Source organism: Mycena indigotica (genome assembly GCF_014461135.1).
Source record: "Mycena indigotica strain 171206Taipei chromosome Unknown Mind.scaff0006, whole genome shotgun sequence".
Lineage (NCBI taxonomy): Eukaryota > Fungi > Basidiomycota > Agaricomycetes > Agaricales > Mycenaceae > Mycena > Mycena indigotica.
The window spans coordinates 3,702,453-3,721,272 of record NW_023503005.1 but is presented as its reverse complement, the minus strand read 5'-3'; the positions used below and the strand labels follow the sequence as shown (position 1 = coordinate 3,721,272).

General features: G+C 50.0%; 2 protein-coding genes across 2 annotated transcripts; both read left to right on the top strand.

Annotated features, from left to right (window-relative positions):
* Positions 1 to 13,261: 13,261 nt before the first annotated feature.
* On the top strand, positions 13,262 to 14,716 carry MIND_00765400 (CxC2 domain-containing protein; the record flags this gene model as incomplete). Its single annotated transcript, XM_037364348.1, has 5 exons — positions 13,262 to 13,553; positions 13,598 to 13,680; positions 13,736 to 13,781; positions 13,833 to 13,974; positions 14,020 to 14,716. 5 exons carry the CDS (start codon positions 13,262 to 13,264, stop codon positions 14,714 to 14,716), a joined length of 1,260 nt encoding a protein of 419 aa, XP_037219992.1.
* Positions 14,717 to 14,783: 67 nt separating this feature from the next.
* Positions 14,784 to 15,116, top strand: MIND_00765300 (CxC2 domain-containing protein; the record flags this gene model as incomplete). The annotated part of the gene is made up of 1 exon (XM_037364347.1): positions 14,784 to 15,116. The coding sequence occupies one exon, from the start codon at positions 14,784 to 14,786 to the stop codon at positions 15,114 to 15,116; it is 333 nt and encodes a 110-aa protein (XP_037219991.1).
* Between the last annotated feature and the right edge of the window lie 3,704 nt (positions 15,117 to 18,820).

The window sequence follows — 18,820 nt, the reverse complement described above, 5'->3', positions numbered from 1 at the left end:
TGACCGCATGCTAGCTACAGAGAGTTCGTGCAGGTTTTGATATAATGATATTCGAGGTCATCGCCGGTGAACAGCCTGAGCTGGTGACCACATGCTAGCTAGACAGAATGGCCTTCGGGTATAGTAGGTTTCGATATTTGAGGTCATCGCTGGTGAACAGCTGGTGAAATAGCTTTCAGGTAGGTTTCGATATTCATCGCTGGTGAACAGCTGGTGAAATAGCCTTTGGGTAGGTTTAGATATGACAAAGTGAGTCATCGCTGTAATCACACGAAAGTAATGTGACTGTCACGGCCGTCCCTTTCATCTGTCCAACATGCCGGATCCTCAAGGGAAAAGAGTGCAAAGGTAAGCTGTTTTTGCCTATTCCAACATCGCTCACAGCTGCTAGTGGCATTGAGCCTGAGGCGTTATTGGACCCAACGGACATCTACCGCGCTGATATCCTTTCGCCAGCTACAGCACCAAGGCGACGAAGCAACACGGACTCGCTCTACAGTGGCAATCGTGGACCAATGTAAACCGTATTCCCCATGTTCCCGAAATAGAATCGCTCACAGCAAGTAGCATCAGTAAACCGTCCAGTCGTAGCGAGAGTCCAACCAAGGCCCAGAGGCTCATGCACAACCTGGAACCGAGCACTAGTGGGGGGCAAAAGAGGTCCCGTTCTCAGAGTACTGACTCTATGCCTCCTCCCGCAGTTCCCCAGATCGCAACTAGCGGCAGGTGCGCGAGGTTTTTTTCCCCTTCCTCAGCCATTGACTCCATTTACAAGTGCAACGGGAGAGTAGTACGGTTGCGGCTAATAGTCCTTGGACCTCAATGACGACCGCCGTCGTGTCGGACACAACCAGTGCACCTCCACATAAACGTCAAAAGGTCGTACCCCAAGTCCCTCAGGTGCACACAAGCAATGCTCCAGGAACGCCATGGTCAGTCGGTGGGCCTGCCGAAGATTCTAAGTCGCAACCTGTCGGCGAATCCCGCACCAGAAAACACAGGACACCCTTCGAAGCGTGCAGCCTGGAAGGTCCCCAATTATACCCACTCTCCGGCTTCTCCATCTCCATCTGCGGAATCCGGGCAAATCAATTTTGCAGTATCAGCAACTGACCCTTCCGAAGCCGAATCGAGTCTCACCCAGCAACCACCAATCGGCATCGAGTCAATGCGCTTCGATAATCTCGCCGCGGCTCGGGATGTGCTTTCGGCTCCGGGGGTCTGCAATCTCTGCATGGGCCCTGCTCATCATAGAGTTGCCAATCCGTCTGGACAAATGGCCCATTGTCTTCCTGCCGCTGCCAAGGTCGCATACAAACTTCGAAGCCGTGCTGTCAGCGATCGTCTTATTGAGAGTGATAGCGAACTGTGCATAAAGGATGCCACGAAGAACGGCATGTGGCGTAGGTTTCACTTACTTAGGACGAATTCAATGTTGCTGAACTCAATCTTACAGTTTGTGGCACCTGTCATAACTCCTTCGACCAAGGCGATATGTCGCTCATACCCGCGGAGCCGGTTCTTTGGCTTTTATATCAATATTGGGACCCGGAAACAGACACAGCGAAGGAGTTCATGGAGAGGGTCTTTGTCACCTCCCCCTTTCCTCCGACACCTGTACCAACTCATTCACATTGGTCCAAAGCCCATCTCCCTTTCTGTCCGTGCCGGACGTGTTGTGAAAGTGGACCATTCAATTTTAACCTTCCCCGCTTGTCGATACATCGTGCACAGTTACCGCGATCGTATTTGTGCACTTCCAACCTCGGAGCATACAAAGGACGTTCCAGCTGTGGAGATAATGGCCAAGCAGGATCGGATGGTGACCGACTACAATTTCAAAACCGCCTTTCACACGAGCACAATCCAGGTCCTCCATTTTCAAGGGACTGAATCCAACCTGCAGAAGCACGCCTGGTACTTAGACTATGTGCAGCCCATCAATGCGCTCACTTATGCTCTCTATTCTACCGACTTCGACCGCACGGTCGGCGATTTCTCCTACGAGATGTTGTTCCTCCTTCAGGGCATTCGCCAGAAGATCGTGTGTGCTCCTCGCAATTTGCTCACGCCAAGCAGTATTTCGACGAGATATATAGCGATCGGCTGGCCCAAAAAGTCGCACGCGATTATACGTATCCGATGGAACGGCTGGTTTGGCAGAAAGAAGAAGATGAGAGGGCAAGGGCAAAGCAGTCTCGTTAGTGGCATCATCCGTTCAAATGTACAATTTACATACTAGTTGATATGCAGACTTTTCGTCGACGAATGACTCTCTGGACTGCGACAGCGAAATGCGACAAAGAATCCACCAGTGGCGGGCAGACATTGTCTGAATTACGAATAACGGCATTTTTTTATTTGGGACATTTACAATTAGGTAAAATTAACGCAACTCTTAAGAGTTGAAAACAAGTCGTGGTCACAATAAATATTTCTTGGAATTTTATGACAACTTTTTGGGCGACAATCTGCTGACTAAGTACTGCGATGATGGTCTACACTACACTGCGCGTCGCGCGTATATGTCACCGGGCCATCCAACGTTTGTACAACAATTCGATTATGAGCGTTGATCCTAGTGTTGGCTTTGTCCAACGTGTGTGCCAATCGACCCTCGTGGATGTATCGCGTACCCTCGTCGTCGACCAGAGTGTACAACTCCTCAAAAACCGAGCGACGAAGTAGGGATGAGGCATTTTGTGATCCGAGGTAATAATACTCGAGATGGGCCAGAGAAGGGTTCGAGGGCATGTTGAGAGTCCGCAGTTGGCGACGGCCGCGAGATGCAGGGCTTGAAGCCCATGCTGTCTCGATAGCTTCCCCTTCGACAAGGCGTTGACGCTCGGATTGCATGTGAGGCACAAGTTCAGCCGGTACATTCGGGACAAAACGATCCACGTTGAAACGAGGAGGGCCACTGCGAGTAGGGGAAATGGCTGGCGGGCCGTGGCGAGGGAGACGGCCAGCAGCCCGAGCCCGTTGCTCGGCGAGCTCAACCTCGACGTCTACTGCAATAAGTTGTCGCATAATGTCGGAATCGCGAAGGGGCGTAGTAAGCACCGCCAGCTTTGAAACGATTTAGCCAGCTTCGAGGGACAAAACGAGGCCTTACACTGGTGGGCATTGTCCTCAGACGCACGGCTTGAATCGTCTTCAGACGCACGGCTTGAATCGTCTTCAAGTTCATCGTCCATACAGTCGTCTGTGCCTCAATTTAGTCAATTTAAGGACTTGAAGTAGTAGGAGATAGACCTGAATCGAAACTTATGGGAGAAGAGGAGGATGGCGGGGGGTGGAGGTGTGGAGGAACGGTGTTAGTCTCGAAGGAGAGATGAGAATCGTCCAAGTTTTCAGCAGGGGGATCCGAGTCCATGGTGGTGGAACGAAATTTTTTTTTTGCGTGACTGGGAAAGTTACGGGCCCAATTCTCATTTGGAATAGCGGGGGGGTTTGGATCTATCAGCGTAGCCGGTGTCGGTCGCGTCAGCATCAAATGTTATGCTTCACTCATTTCAAGTCCGTCTTTTTTTCACTTCCTCAACCTATTTCTTCCATGCGAGAGCAGTCCTACGACGCCCCCTCGTGGAGAAGATGAGGGACATATAACCGTTCCTTCGACTCCTCGCAAGATATCCTCACACTTCCAGCCTCCATCAAAACCGCAAAAAGCCTCCGTCGTCTGGTCGTAAGGACATCCAGCAGTCGTCTTAAAAGTCTTGGTCGTTGACTTGTCTAGGCTTCGCTTCTCCAGCAATCATTCGAGGTAAAAAAACCTACGCACGGCCAAGTCCCAGACCTTTGACTGGTCAAGGTACGCTCTGCTTGACGTCGACGCATCTCTGACTCTCTTTCAGACAAAGCGGAGATTCGCCAAAGGCAGCGAGAGCGACGAGAACGATTGAATACTCGACGCAAAGCACTTCAAACCCTTATTAGCCAGATACAAGCCTTAGCTGGAGATTTTGACCTCGTCAAACAGAAACGAGATTTGAGTGGTCAATATCATGGCATGGTTATTCGAGCCAACCAAAGCGTGGCGGACTGGTGCGAAGAAGTCGGGCATCATGTGAAGGCGAATCAACACCATCGAGAAATCGCGTACCACCTAGCTCGAGCTAAGATGGCCAAGAAGGAGGAGAAGGATGCATTCAATGCATACTGGGCCTTGTTTCACGTTGAAGTTCGCATGCGCCGGAAAGCGACATTCTCAAAGACGAAATTGAGTCCTTGTTGCCTTGGTAGATAGTATATATTGCCATGAATGATGAGCACAATCGACGAGACCTATTCAAGATCATCGCTGGTGAACAGCTGGTGATATTCATGAAAGAGCAAGAGTAGGAAACGAGGTCATCGCTGGCGAGCAGCTGGTGACAGTGCATCAGACAAGTCATCGTTGTGACACTCATGACTTGTCACATTGTTGGCTGCGCGAGGCACGAGCGCGGTCAGTAGGAAATAAGTCGGCGACCGAGTGGGTAGCACTGGCAGCTCTGTAGTACTGCATTACACATTTCTGCTTTCGATGTATTAATTACTGAATAAGGCGTTGTCCATCAATATCTGAATCGAAATCGGAACCAAATTCGCCAGCTGCAGCTATCTTTGCTTCTAGTTGCGGATTGCACCAGAGCCAATCATGCACGACTTCCAGCATATCGTCCAAGTCCCCTGCTTCGCCCCAGCCGTAGTGTACGCTCCATTGAGACTCCGCCAACCCGACCGCACGGAGGTGTCCCCATCCCTCGTTAACAGCCCTGCTTCGGGCATGAGATTGTGAGATCATCGCATTCCAGCATGCTTTCTCCCATGGCAGGCTATCCCGATCTTCGGAAGGATTAAACCAGGACGGGGAGGATTTTTGCGCAATCTGCTTCGCTTTTCTCATTGATATTTTCTTGTCGGATATAGTCCTACCCATTATTCGAATCCGCTGTTGGTCCGCGCCGGAGAAAACTTGCTCGGCTTTTATTATCGCATTGCGAGCAAAGTGCTCGTCGATCCCATAATTAGTCGGCTCGAACCACATCAGCGTATGCGGAGGAGGAGGGTGCGAGGACAATTCCTCTATCGCGACTGCCATAGATTCGCTGGCAACCACCAAATTCTGCAAACGGCCATAGACGATATGATGGAAGAGCGATCAGATGTTTTCAGGCTCTGAGCAGCAGCATAAGAGGAACAGTGTGTCGAGAGCGGGCAAATGAACCTGGGTGGCTTCAAGGTCGGATTGACTACGGCACACAGCCCATTTCAGGTGCCGAAGGTTTGGTAGAAAATTCAACATCGCGACAAGGTCGGCCTCAAGCTCGTTGGGACGATGAGTATCGTTGATGCACAGCACCGTAAGATTGGAAGGAGCCAGTGTTGGTTGATGAGCGAAAAAACAGGAGTGAGTCAGTTGGCTGGGCGAGTCGAGATTAAGGACGCCTTCCCCCAGAACAGTCAACTCCTTCAACCTTGGGGCGGGTCCGTCGAATCGAGAGAGCAGCTCGGCAGGCAATTCCAAGCAGAGAGATTTCCATCGCATTCGGACGGCGCAAATTGCGTTTATTGCATCGATGAAGTGGTCGTGAATTGGAACGAGAGGCCGAGGGCGGATAACGTATGTGAGGAGTTGTTGGCCAGAACGGTTGGCCCAAAGCCTAACTAGCTGAGGTAAACCTGGGTTATCCACCCGCTGGAAGCGCAAGGAGGCCCATAGCCGAGAGTTGTGGAGGACAATTTCCCTCCAACGTCTACAGACCGACGCTAAGAGCGTAGGTGTTCCTTCTCCTTCGAAACCCGCAGGGTTGGTAACGTAGTGCTCAAAAATGATATTGAGAACTTCCACGGGAGCAGAGTTTGTGTCGAATACGATACCACCCAATCGGTCGCTGACTCCTTTGTTGGTCGCAACCTGGAATTGCAGTAGACGTCTCCATTTATTGGCGTGGGCTTCAATTGCTTGCAACTTGGAGCGGATTATGGCTTCGGTAGCTTGCCCACTGGAGAGCTCAGCGCAGGGGGCCTGGTTTGCGATGGAGGGCGTGCATCAAGAGTCAAATACATAAGCGCTTATTCTCTTCCTTTGTGACCAATGTTGCTTTTTTGTTTTCTTTACTTGTAATCAATGACTGTGGCTTGTGGGAGAATGTCGGCATATGAGAGACAAACGGTAGCTAGCTGGGCATCGATCTTGGAAGAAACAGAGAAGAAACAAAGGACAAAAAAATATATTAAGATGAATTGCTGCCGTTGAATACAGCGGACACTAGCCAGGACAACGAATAGGCAAGGGCGCCCATCACTACTGCCGGTGAATACGGCGGGCAGTCGCAAAACCAGCTGGCAGACTCTCGTTCGTGACTCACAACCAATCTGGAAGCGGGTCAGAGCAGGACAACGATTACTGAGATAAGACTGACCCATCGTCCCTGACAAGTCGTTTTACGGCCATTCGGGAAGCGGGTCAGAACCGGCAGGACAAGACATAGGACAAGGCGCCCATCGCTGCTGCCGGTGAATATGGCGGACAGTCGCAAACCAAAGCTGGCAAGTCATCAAGTCCCATCGACCACTGCTGCCGGTGAACACGGCGGACAGTCGCAAACCAAAGCTGGCAAGTCATCAAGTCCCATCGACCACTGCTGCCGGTGAACACGGCGGACAGTCGCAAACCAAAGCCCGCAACGCTCGCAGAAGCGCGTGGTCATTGGTTGAAAGGAGGATGAGAGTGACGTGACCCGTGACATCAGAATCATCAGCATCATCAGAATAACGCTGTTTGAATGATTGGAAGAATTCTTAAGATTTATAAGCCTGTACATACAAAGCAGTGGTTTACAATCGAGATGAAAGGTATTCTTGGCATAACAGATCCTGATGTTCGTAAATGTGGTGGGCCTTCTGAAAGTATTTAATATTTCGTCGCCATTTTGTGTGAGTCCACATCCGGCCACCACCCGACTCCATCTCATTCAATATCTTCCGGAAGAAGTGCTCGCAATTAGGCATCCACCATCCAACATTAAGACCTGATTTGAAGAATGCTGCGGGCTGAGGCCACCATGATAATCTGGCTGTGGATGTTTGCTGACCGCCCACTCGGACGTGACGACTATGTTCCAGGTGGTCTAACAACATACTGAATGGATGATAGTCATGGAAATAATCTGGATACACCCACTTATTTCGACCAAGTACACACCACAAATGAGGTCCTCTTCCTGCGGGGTGAGGCGATGGTAATAGTACGCGTGGTGGTCGGCGAACTTTGGATCCACAATCTCCGCGTCAGCCCGCAAGATGTCGACTGAGTTCCAACGTATTCTGTGTAGAGGATCATCGAGAACATGACGTGCGATACGGCTGATGATGCCACCGGAATATAGCGCAAGCACACCTCGTGGAGAGTGAAGGAATCGGTCTCGGTGGGCCACATAGGACAAGAAATCGAGTCGAGATGGCCGATAACCCTCTTGAGGAACCCCAAGACCAACCCATCTCATGTATCTAGGAGCATATGGGATTCTGGAATTCGCCAGTATGATATGGAATGGGCAACCGAGATGAACAAGTTCCGACAATAGATCTTCCCAGTCTTGAAATCTCAGTCGAATGAGGTGCAAAACAGTGGTCGCACTGAAAAGCAGAATCTTTTCGCCATGGTCGCTGTTCCTTCCACGGGGGGTTATCACGAAACGCGGCTCTCGTGGACCGGAGCGTCTTGTTGTCGGAAATAAACAACGTTAATCCCCCGATCTTTCCAGAGGTGCGTCTCTTCTTCTGCCTGGGCCAAATCAAGCAACACTGCTGGGATTTCGGCTAGGGGTTTTGCATTTGCAATCTCCTGGAATAGAACTCGAGTCGAATTTGACACTAGGTATGATGAACGGAGGTCTCCGAGCACATTTAAACAGTTCTCGGATGAGATAACCTCAGGTCCTGGAGCGTCGAAGGATTGATTTTCTATATGACCAAAGCGTTCTGCTAAGACGACACCGCAATCATCCCAATTTGTCAGAGACTCCAGTTGCGTTGTCTCAAAGTCCATTCTTTCAGACTCGTAGAAAGCGACGACATTGGCGGAGGCTCCACCTCCATCGTTCAGCAACAACGACATGTTATCCGGAAGATTTACGGGAAGATTTGGGAAGGCAGGTCGACCACTGGCATCCGAGTCGTCGGCAACATCACTGACACTGGCTATCCCAACCGTGTTCGACTCGAAGTCGCTCACTTGAGACTCGATGTCGTCAGGCTCCAGCTTGTCGTCAGGCTCCAGCTGAACATCATCCCCGACACTATTCGCTACAGACTCGCTGTCGAAAGTCACCGGATGGGATTCAAGTTGAGAGTTTGGAATTTCCAGCTGGCCCGAATTAGACTCGAGTCATCGGACTGATCATCAGAACTTTGACCCGATTCGAGAGTTTTTGCTTGGCCCGGAGCAGAGTTCTGACTGGTTCTCGTCCTCGGTGCCGGATCATCTGCGATTGTCGTCAAAGCCGTGCTCTCTTCCCAAGTCCTGATTCCAGGACAGAGGTCCCATTGATTCGAGCCCACATCATAGACACGTTGATAGGGCTCATAATCTTTCCACACACTGACAGCAAATGAATGTGTTATCGGTCTGCGTATCAAAAAGCCGTCATAAGCATTCCACATGAAAACCTGTGTGTTCTTCGAACTCGGACCCAGTCCTTGCATCTTCGTGACACGCTCTTGTCGTTTTTTAAGCTGTGCCTTCTCCTCCGCGGAATTGATCGCCGTGTTGTGTCTGGTGCGCCGCAGGAAAAAATCTTGATAACTCTCGCCGAATCTTTGGCCGCTATTCGGATCAACCGGCGGCATTTCCCGGCGCGGCGGCTTCTTTGGCAGTTCCTCAGCTTGAGCGCACGGAATACTCCAAATCGGCGCCTAGCGTTGTCGATGAATGTCCATTCCATGATTGCATCTTGGCCACTAAGATTGCGAACTTTCTGTATGTGCTCTGATTGGACAGAAAGGTGGTAACATCGCATGGAGGGAAGAGCATTGAACAACGTGGGATCGGTGCTGTTCAAGAAGAAATACAAGGGTACACGAATGTCATTCTTCAATATCATGGAGAATAGCCAATCCAGAGACCGAGCTTTCTCGATTGCTGCTGGGCTTGAAAAGTCTAAGATACCTCCAATGGGTCCCGGCAATCTGGAAAACGACTTCTTCTAGTTCGTCCCACAGTGCCGCATCCACTTGACTCTCCTTGATATAGCGTTCGCGCCATCCTGGCATTTTAATGTCATCGAGAACTAGAGTCAATAATGTGATAGCCCCAAGCAGCGGGCGAAAAGCATGGAGAGATTGCAAGACAGCTTTGTGTAGATCTTGTGGGGATTCAAGGTCAAAGTGTTGTGTATACCCGAATGTTGATGGTAGAGAGTGCCACGGACGAACGGTAGATTTGAGTTCCGTCGGAGCCTTTGGCGCTTTCATAACATTTTGATCTAACCAAGTCAAGGTCGTTCGCAAAAAACCCTCGAGTCGGAGCCATTGATCACGCAAGTCACCTTTCATACCCCTAACTCGAACGTGCTGCGCACCACGAAAATGCGGGACAACAAGCTCCTCTTGCGGGGTTGCACCGATCTGAAAGTCCAGCGGCTTCAATAGAGTATTGTGCAAGATGTGGAAACGAGGCATAAATAACAAGTGAGGTAGGTCCATATTAAGCCAGGCCGTTTTGGCCATCTCGCCGTTAAGCGTTTTGTTCGAGGAAGTGGGAGGGGCTTGCCGCTGACTGGGGATGGAGTAAATGACAGCCCGATCGCCGTTGAACACGAAAAAAATTGCGGGCTTATTTCGCACAAGACCAGTATAATGTTTGGGGGAGGTCTTGATAACAGAGGTTAACGTCGAGAACCGGTTTGGTGGGAGCTAAGTTACCTTTGGTCACTCCTCCTCATCAAGCGCTGAGAGGTAGCAGCCGCACAAATGAATTTCCCGGACGTCGACATTTCGCATGACGCCATGAATGGTTGTTACCCGACGTCTTAGCGTCTGAGCTAGTCTTGAGATCTGAGAAACGGCCCGACCCGACGTCTTAGCGTCTAAGCCAGCAACAAGAGAGGAAGGAAGAGAGTATCCAGCAACAAGGAAGAGAGTGTTCAATGTCGTCGTCGCTCGCTCGCACAACTTGAGCACGGTGAGAATGTGCTTGCAGCCAACTGTCAGACATGAGAAACGAACAGTGTTCAGCGTGTACCTTCGCAACACGATCCAGACTGAGAAAATGGCAGAATCGTGACCTTGGTGCGATGAAGTCTGATGAGGTGTGACGATAGGTGACGATGTGACGACTCGGAAGCGGTCCCTTCCGATTGTTAGTTTGTTCCTTGACACTGCGAGCTGTTGGCGAGCTGTATCCACCAGCCGTGACGGTTTACACACTTTAAAGCCCTTTCGCGAAACTTTCGGACGTTGCGAGCTGTATCCACCAGCCGTGACGGTTTACACAGTACTTTAAAGCCCTTTCGCGAAACTCTCGGACGTTGCGAGCTGTATCCACCAGCCGTGACGGTTTACACTGTACTTCAGACGCCGCGAGGTGCCCCCTTCCGACCAACTTCTTTGAAACGATGCGAATCTACCAGCCGCAGTCGCATGTCCTGCACAAGATCCACGAAACACCAAGAAACCTTCAACTTGGAGAGCGGCAAGTTCTTGGCTTATGGGAGCAATGCAATCCTCATTTTTGGACAGTTATGAAAATGTGGATTGGACTGCGGATGGGCCTTGTCCGATGAGACGGGCAGTCTCTATGACTGCCATTATCTTCACATAGCGCCGACGCGGGAGGTCAAGGAATCAACCCGACCTGAACTTCCCCCAACTTCGCCAGCCAAGGTTGACGCAGAGTAGCCTGTAATTACTTATGGACCAAAAGAAATAATTGTCGTGAAATAAATGGACAGCGCATCAAGTTGATGCCTCCATCTTTTCGCATGCCTCGACTCCCCAACGTTGTGCGACACACATATTTTGACGACGCCGCTGAGGAGGAATTCAACCACCTACAAGTTCATTATTCTCTGGATGGACAGCGCGTGCTGAGCCAGCAGACAAATCCATCGCCTAAAAAAAGGCTCGCCTTAATCAAGAGGTCATTGAAACTCAACCTGAACTCGCTGACTGGATGCCATTCCCAGATGCGCAACTGGAGGACGTAAGAGAGCTGGTGGATACTGTGTCGTCGTTGGAGATTCAACTGGAAGAAGAATCGACATTGAAGAGAAAACGTTATGCATCGGTCGGTTGATACTACGACTTTATACAGAAGCTCATTCCCTTAGGACGATCCTATGGCAATGTGGCAACCACTGACGGCTCTCTTTCTGGAGGAAATGCTACGAAGAGACGGTCTCGGAAACCCTAACGCATGCCAAGAATGTGTGAATTGTCAAGCCAATCATATGGAGGAGACGGGGCTCCGTTTTTTCGCTGCAAGCAATGTGGGGACGGACTCCATTGTGAGACCTGTGTGGAAGCCGCTCATCAGAAATTGCCGCTCCATGAATTGCAGGTATTTATTTCTTCACCGATTTTGTTACTTGTTTACCTAGCTTGTTTAGGAATGGACGGGTCACTTCTGGACGAAGGCCTCCTTGTTTTATGCCGGACCCATCCAGCATGGAGCTCGTGGTTTGGCGGGCTGTTATCAACTTGGTCATGACGGTGCCCCATGCCCATTCCCCAGTAACCGTCGACCGTTGGTGGTCATCGATGTCAATGGCATTTTTACTTTGGACGTGCAGTACTGTGGCTGCGTGAATCCGTTCGGATTCGACCCCGTCAGACAATTGCTTCGAAATGCGTGGTATCCGGCCATGACAACAAACCCTGCGACCTGTGCAACCTTCAACGTTTTGGAGACATTTCGCTTCCTGCGCTCCATCGCAAACATCAATGTCCAAGACTATGTGCGACGTTGGAGAAGTTGACGGATTCAACCGGACTGGAAAAGGTCCCAGATCGTCAGCGTTGCTTTCGGTCGAATGGCTCGACAATACAGCTATCTTAAAATGATGAAGCGTGGAGGTCGCGGGCATGAAGCCAATGGAATTGTAACTACGCCGCCAGGGGCGTTGGCTGTGCGTTGCTGGGCATGCCCAGATGCTTCTCGTAACTTGCCTTCCGGATGGGACAAGGTTCCGGAGTCGAAGGCATGAGTAGCTATTTAATCAAACTATTCTTGACCAACAAATGTGCAGATACTTGTATAAGCTCATGTTGGCATTCGATGCCAATTTCCGCCTGAAGAACAAGCTTCGTGCTGGAGAACGCATGGATCCGGCGTTGACCGATGGCTTGGGATACTTCATGCGATCTGGACCATATAAAGAACATATCAAAACGCTCGTTGACGAAAAAGATGTCAGTGCGCTCTAGTCGAATCTATTCCATGTTAATGCGATACTTCAGGTCCAGGCTTGTGCTGCGTTTGCTGCTCTTTTGCAGAAGGAGACCAAATTGACCACTGGCCTGAGAGTTTCTGGCGTAGTTGGTTGTGTCTGTGCACGGCACGGCCTCGTACGCGTCGTCGAGGGATGGGAGACCTTCAACGTGGAGAACGGCAAGGTTGCTTGATGCCAGGAACAACTTGGATACAGCTGGAACCCCTAGTGCAATGTGCAACATCTGGGTTATAGCTCAAAGGGGCAATGCACAACATATGGGATATAACCCAGTTTTCTCTGTCGCAAGTATTTCTTTATTTGACTTTTATCTCTTTTGACTATTTTAGTGTCTTATGTCAGGTGAATGGTGATGGGATCAGTGTTCCTAATGTAATATATTGATTATGGAACCATTTTCCTAAGAGATCACTGATTTTGATGCCTGTGTGATCTTACATCACTCCCACTTGATTTAATATTGATTCTCTTTTTGTGCTACACTAAGCCCATAATATTACATACCGAGTCTTCGGCCTGAAGAAAAGGTGATTTACCCTCCTATATATGATCCTATATTAGTCATATCATGTTCCCTTAATATAATATATCAAAATATATGCATAGCCCATATGTTGTGCATTGCCCCTCTGGGCTATAACCCAAATGTTGCTCATTGCCCCAGCTGCAAGGGGTGTTGGATACTAACTCTTTGTGCCAGCTATGGAAACGTGGATTGGACCGTGCTATCAACTCTGTCAGACGAGGAAGTTCTGTGGGTCTTGCTTGCATACGACATCGTATGTCACTGGCAAGTATACTTTCCTGAGTGCGTCGCACGAATGAAGACAACGGGCGTGGATATCGAAGAGATATTCACCGAATTGGACCGTATTCGCCTGCAATACGGACTGCCGGTCTGGCATGCTGAAGCTCATGACCCCAAATGTCGAATTCAGTTTGCGCTTAGGTACTTGTTGGGTGTTGGAAAGACGGATGGGGAAAGCACCGAGCGTTTGTGGAGCCTACTCAATCCCGCAAGTTGGTCGACAAAGGAAATGGGAGAAGGCGCCCATCATGATGTCCTGGAGGACAAGATCGACCTGATTAATTTTGAGAAAAACAGGAGCATGGGTCAGTTAAGGTTTCTTTGAGAGTTTAAGCTCACTATTTGCAAGGGCGGACACTTGCAAGACGTTTGATTGTCGCTGTAGCAGAGCGTCAAAGGCAGGGCATTGAATTCCAGGAGCTGGACGACAGCGTTCCTAAAAAAAAAACGACGTGAATGGGCCAAGATGATGGATGCCTGGTATAAGGATAACACCCAGACGAATCCATTTGAAGTCCAGGGTGGGAAGCTCGGTATGCATGACGTTGAATACCTGTTGTAGCATTGATGACCTGTCTCGACAGCCGGGCCTAGTGAACGCGAAATAAGTGAAGAGTTGAAACGAGCTGAGGTGGAAGATGCACGAGCCGGAATCAAACCTTTGCTGGAAGGTAAAATGACCATAACAGCGTTCATCAGAGCGGGTATGCAGCTTCAGGCCATCCAGTATGTCAAAGTCTTCATTCCACACACTCTATTCACTATCCCCAGGCGTCGTATACGGACTGCTCTGAAGGCAAAAAAGTCAGCAGATCAAGCGAGCCAGATACAAGAATTACGTCTATCTCTGATCAAACAAATGCGCACCTTCGAAAAACTTCAACTAACTTACATGCCTGGGGTTCAGGGTCTTCGCGACGCAGCGCGGTATAAATTGGACGCGGAGGACGCGCAACCGGAAAACGCAAAGCTTTATCTTCCGTCACAGTTAACCGCGGAAGAGTGTCGACAAGTCAGCATGGCGGACTTGATTGAGACCGAAGCGAAATTGCGTCGGGGACAGTGTGCAGATGCACTGGCTGCCTTACGAGGGAGGCTTCATTCGAAGCAACACATGATTTGGTTTCGCGGGGAAAACATGGTGGGGCAACGTGCAAGAACGCGCTCCGTCACTCTAATGGCTCGGATGGAAGAAGGTGTAACGAAGGCCGCTGCCAAATATACTGAAGGCTACGAGGCTCTCGTTCACCTCAAAGGCAAACGTTACGCTCCTGAGTTTCAAAAATTGGACAAGGCCCATTTGAACACTCGTATCGAAATCGAGAGTGACGAAGATGCAGCAAGAAGCTTACGAACAGCAGACGGATCGCGACCTACGAGAGAGGAGACTGCTGCAAAAAAAGAAGAAAACCAAGACGGCGCCAATTTCCTGGATTTGGGCAGCAGGCGGGCAGGCCGACGGGGTTGAACTTCATGACTGTGAGTAACTATGGCTTGTTGACCATTTGCTTTCGGTTGAACGTGGTATCATAGCTATGCGTGTCGAGTGGGCAAAAGCACGTGCACAGAAGGAACGCTGGAACGAGGAGGTTGAATTGTTGCGAGAGGAGATGAAGCGGGTCATGCGATCATTGAAGTGGGAGGCTTCAGAATGGCAAAAACGAGCCGACGAAGTTCGTTCAGACGTTGATGGAACGACGGCGGCTGGAATCCGAGCTTATGCGCTGCGTAACGTGTACCTGCATACTGAATTTATAGTGCGCTTTCGAGAGGAGTGGGACAAAACAATGGGAGCTGCTGTCCGTCATTGGGCAGCAGAGGAGGAGCGGGAAATATTAGAGGGAACATTTATGGCAGAGGGAATGTAGAGAACAATGTTAAAATTGTATGATTCGGACCAAATCAGTCGTAATGATGATATCAAAGCTGCAGGATAAAGCGGAGTTCGGAGATCAGCGGCAAGGAAGCACGGAAACGGGTGGGGTTCGAGTGTTGTCAGAGACCTGGCAACACACAGGGATGATGGAATCGGATTTTCTGGCAGTTCCCGGGGATGATTGAAACAGGCTACAGCCACGGGTGAGCATTGACGGCAGGCTTTTCAGGCGCGCAACTAGATGTTTGGCCCATTGACAGGCGATGTCATATGAAACCAGCAGACGGAGAGCAAGATGAAGGTGGCGAACGATGGAAGCGAAGAGCCAATCCATATTAGCAAAGCTTTTGAATGGTCAGTTGTTGACTCTGTGAAAGACACGCCGACTCACCGTTCCCCAGCTTGAAGATCTACAACACCATTTGGCTGAACGAACTCATGCCTCGCGCAAACTCCCATACCCACTCCAGTTACACTGTAGCCGCGAGAAAACTTGTTATTTGCATGGTCCATGGCTGCAAGACCACTACAGGAGCTCATCTACAAGAACGATCTTAGTTCGAAGAGGCATCAACGAAAGATAAACTTACCTCGCGTTGGTCTTTCACTGTGGTCAGATATTCCCGATACGGCCCCCATTCCACCATATATGCCCACCCAGTACCGAGACCTGGATCCCGTATCTCGTTGGAGATAGCGCGTCACTTTAACCTGAAGCAAGCGTCGATGGCCAGAAAAAAGGTGTAAATACAACTAGGACGGCAGAGTAAGTAAGATGATATCTCCCATGTTAGGAAAATACCTGGTCGACTTGTCCCATCCGTCAGGCAGATTAACACCTGGTCTAGGACAAGAGGGACAGCGGATAGAAAGCTCGCCTGGGGCTGTTGCGTCGACACCACCCTGAGCATGGCCGCGGCCTCTTCGCTTCAAGAGTAAAAGGTGATGATATTGCCGCGCTATTCGCAAGAACACCTGATAGCGGTTAGGTGGAGTAACTCCCGCCCCATTTGTCAGATCCTCCAGGGCGTGGTAAAAGTCGTAGGGCGTTATCTTGCCGGCCAGCGTGAGCGCATGGAAAGTGTCCAAGAGGGACAACGATGCGCATGTTCTTGGTGCTTCGAAAGTCGAAGGATACCAACCGACACGAAGCAGTTGGATATAATATGGGTCGGTTGTCCTGTGGCACCCACAAAAGTCGACCGAAAGTTCGTGAATGCCGTTGGTGTGGAGGAGCACGAACCCTTCCCGAGCAGGGAGAGGTCGATCGCATCGTTGGGTCGGAGGGTGTCCCAATTGGACACGGGCACCAAGGCGCTTGAGCGAAGTACGAGCAAAGTAAACGCCCGTCCACTCCTGTAAGATATGTGAGCAGAGACAACGCGCAGCAAAAAAAAATTGAGACTGATGGTGATGACATGCAAGGGATGGAATGTATGAAGTTGGAGGCAGCAACTTTGGCAAACCAAGACACCACCAAAACAATCTTCACACCGATAGGTGGGATTGTCCTTGTCGCAGGTAGCACATGTCTTGGCATGGTTTCCTCTGCCCTCTCTCCACAGAAGAACCCTCAGGTAAGTGTTCCGTTCGTGTAGCATCCATTCTCGTAGCGAAGGATCCTGTGAACACTTCAGAAAAAGTTCTGGGAATAGGATTGAGCAGCTAACCGATGGCTGTAGAATTCGCTCAGTGCGTTCAGCTATCTCCCCATTAACCCAACTTTCATCTCCTTTTTCCATAGTGTAGCGTTCGTGGTCGACAGCGTCTTCTGATGCCGGAAGGGTAGATGAGGCAGGAGGGCATGTAAGTCGGAGCCGTTTGAGTGGTGAGGAAGGCTGGGTTACAACAGGTGAGGAATACGTTCTTCGAAGGTCTGCAGATACACACTCGACAGCAGACTCGATTTCGGGGGCAATAGCTGCTTTAGAGCCATTTATAGCCACGATATGCTCATGGGAGTCTCTGCTTTCGACACGCTGGCGTCGGCTGGAGCGAAAAACATTGGGGAGATATCGGGAGGAAAAGAGAAACGTCGGTGAGTCATAACAATGTGTCATACAAAACGTGACTTGTATCAACAGCTGCCATCGGCTTTTTTTGCTGATAATCGGCTTTATCGCCGCCTGTTCACTTGCCGTCTTTTTGCTTGCCGTCCTTCAGGAAAAGAGCTGTATTTACACGCGTTTTATCATAGCTAATGAAACCAAAAAAGTTAACCAAAAAAGTAGTAGCTAGACTGTCCTCTATCTTGCCTCATACCCGCCTCCCGCCTTGTTCCTCGTAATCGAGCATATAGAGTCGAAGGGCGGCGCGCGCTGTCCATTGACAGAGTACCCGGAGAACAACGGCTTCACAGGGATGGGTATCACTTGGATATCGACCCAGGTAACGCAGAGCTCCACGCCACTTTAATCGAGCACCGTCATATGCTTGCTGTCGGATGCGAAAGATGTCTTTCTCGTCGCGATGACCGTGACCCTCGGCGATGAAGTCGTGAATTTGTTTGCGAAGCATGGCCTTGCTTTCATCTACTCCTCGCGAGTGGATAGCATGCAAGGCTACCTCGATGGCCTTTGTAGTATCGTTGGATGCTGTAGACGTGCAGTCCAGTCCGTTGTCATTTGTTTCGCATGGTATTGCATAGGGGAATCCAAGCCAAGGGAGGATTTCGTTATCCAGGCTCGACCTTCTGACCTCGATATCGAGGTCAATTGCATCGAACGGTCGCACAAAATCGTTCAGATAATAGAGGAAGCCAGGCTCGTCATACGGAATGGCAAAGACAGCCTGAGTTCGCAGCAGAGGTGGTAGCCTGAGTTCAGGTCCCAGTGGATGAGGCATCTTGCGTTTGTTTCGTAGGCTCGAATTAGCAGCAGTTACCAGTTGACCTCTACCTAAGAGCATCAGACAGTATTGAGAATTCAGAAGATATACGCACTGTACACTCTTGGCATACCTTTTTTGCTGCTCCTGACGCACCAGTTTACGCTCCTCGTCATTCTGGTATATACGTTTTGCGGGCATAATGAGAGAAAGTCGCAAGATGGAAGTGTGACCCAGACTCACATTGTAAGTCATAGCACGGCTTTGGTCGCTTCGAAGCAGCATGAGAAATCCAGCTCTGAAGTCATGCCAGATATATTCAGATTCTGAATGGGGCAGCTCGTCTGACTATGTGTGATAATTTATTGTATTTTATTTCCTTCATTTGGAGACTCCTTTTCGAGCTCTACTTTGTTATGACAGTTTCATGAAGGACGAAGCGCCCATTAAGCGCCCATTAAGCGCCCATTAAGCGCCCATTAAGCGCCCATTAAGCGCTGGTTAGGCACGCGGCAAAAGTCGTAAGCGCCCGTGAGACAGGGCCAAGCGCCCTTTCCATGCTTGTAAAATGAAGCGAAAACAAAGGCAAATGATACATTTTAGTGGTCAATACATGCGAGTATAGTAACACGATTCGAGCGACAAGGTACGAGAGGATACGAGTGACATCAGATACGAGCGATACGAGCAACGAGCAACGAGCAACGAGCAACGAGCAACAAAAACATAGCAATAAGCAAGGGGGGGGAGAGGGGGGAGTATAGCAATGAGCAAGGGGGCAATGAGTATAGCGATGAGCAAGGGGGGCAATGAGCAAAATGAGGGGGAGGCAAGACTCGCTATCCATCTACCAAGAAAAGTATGCGTCGG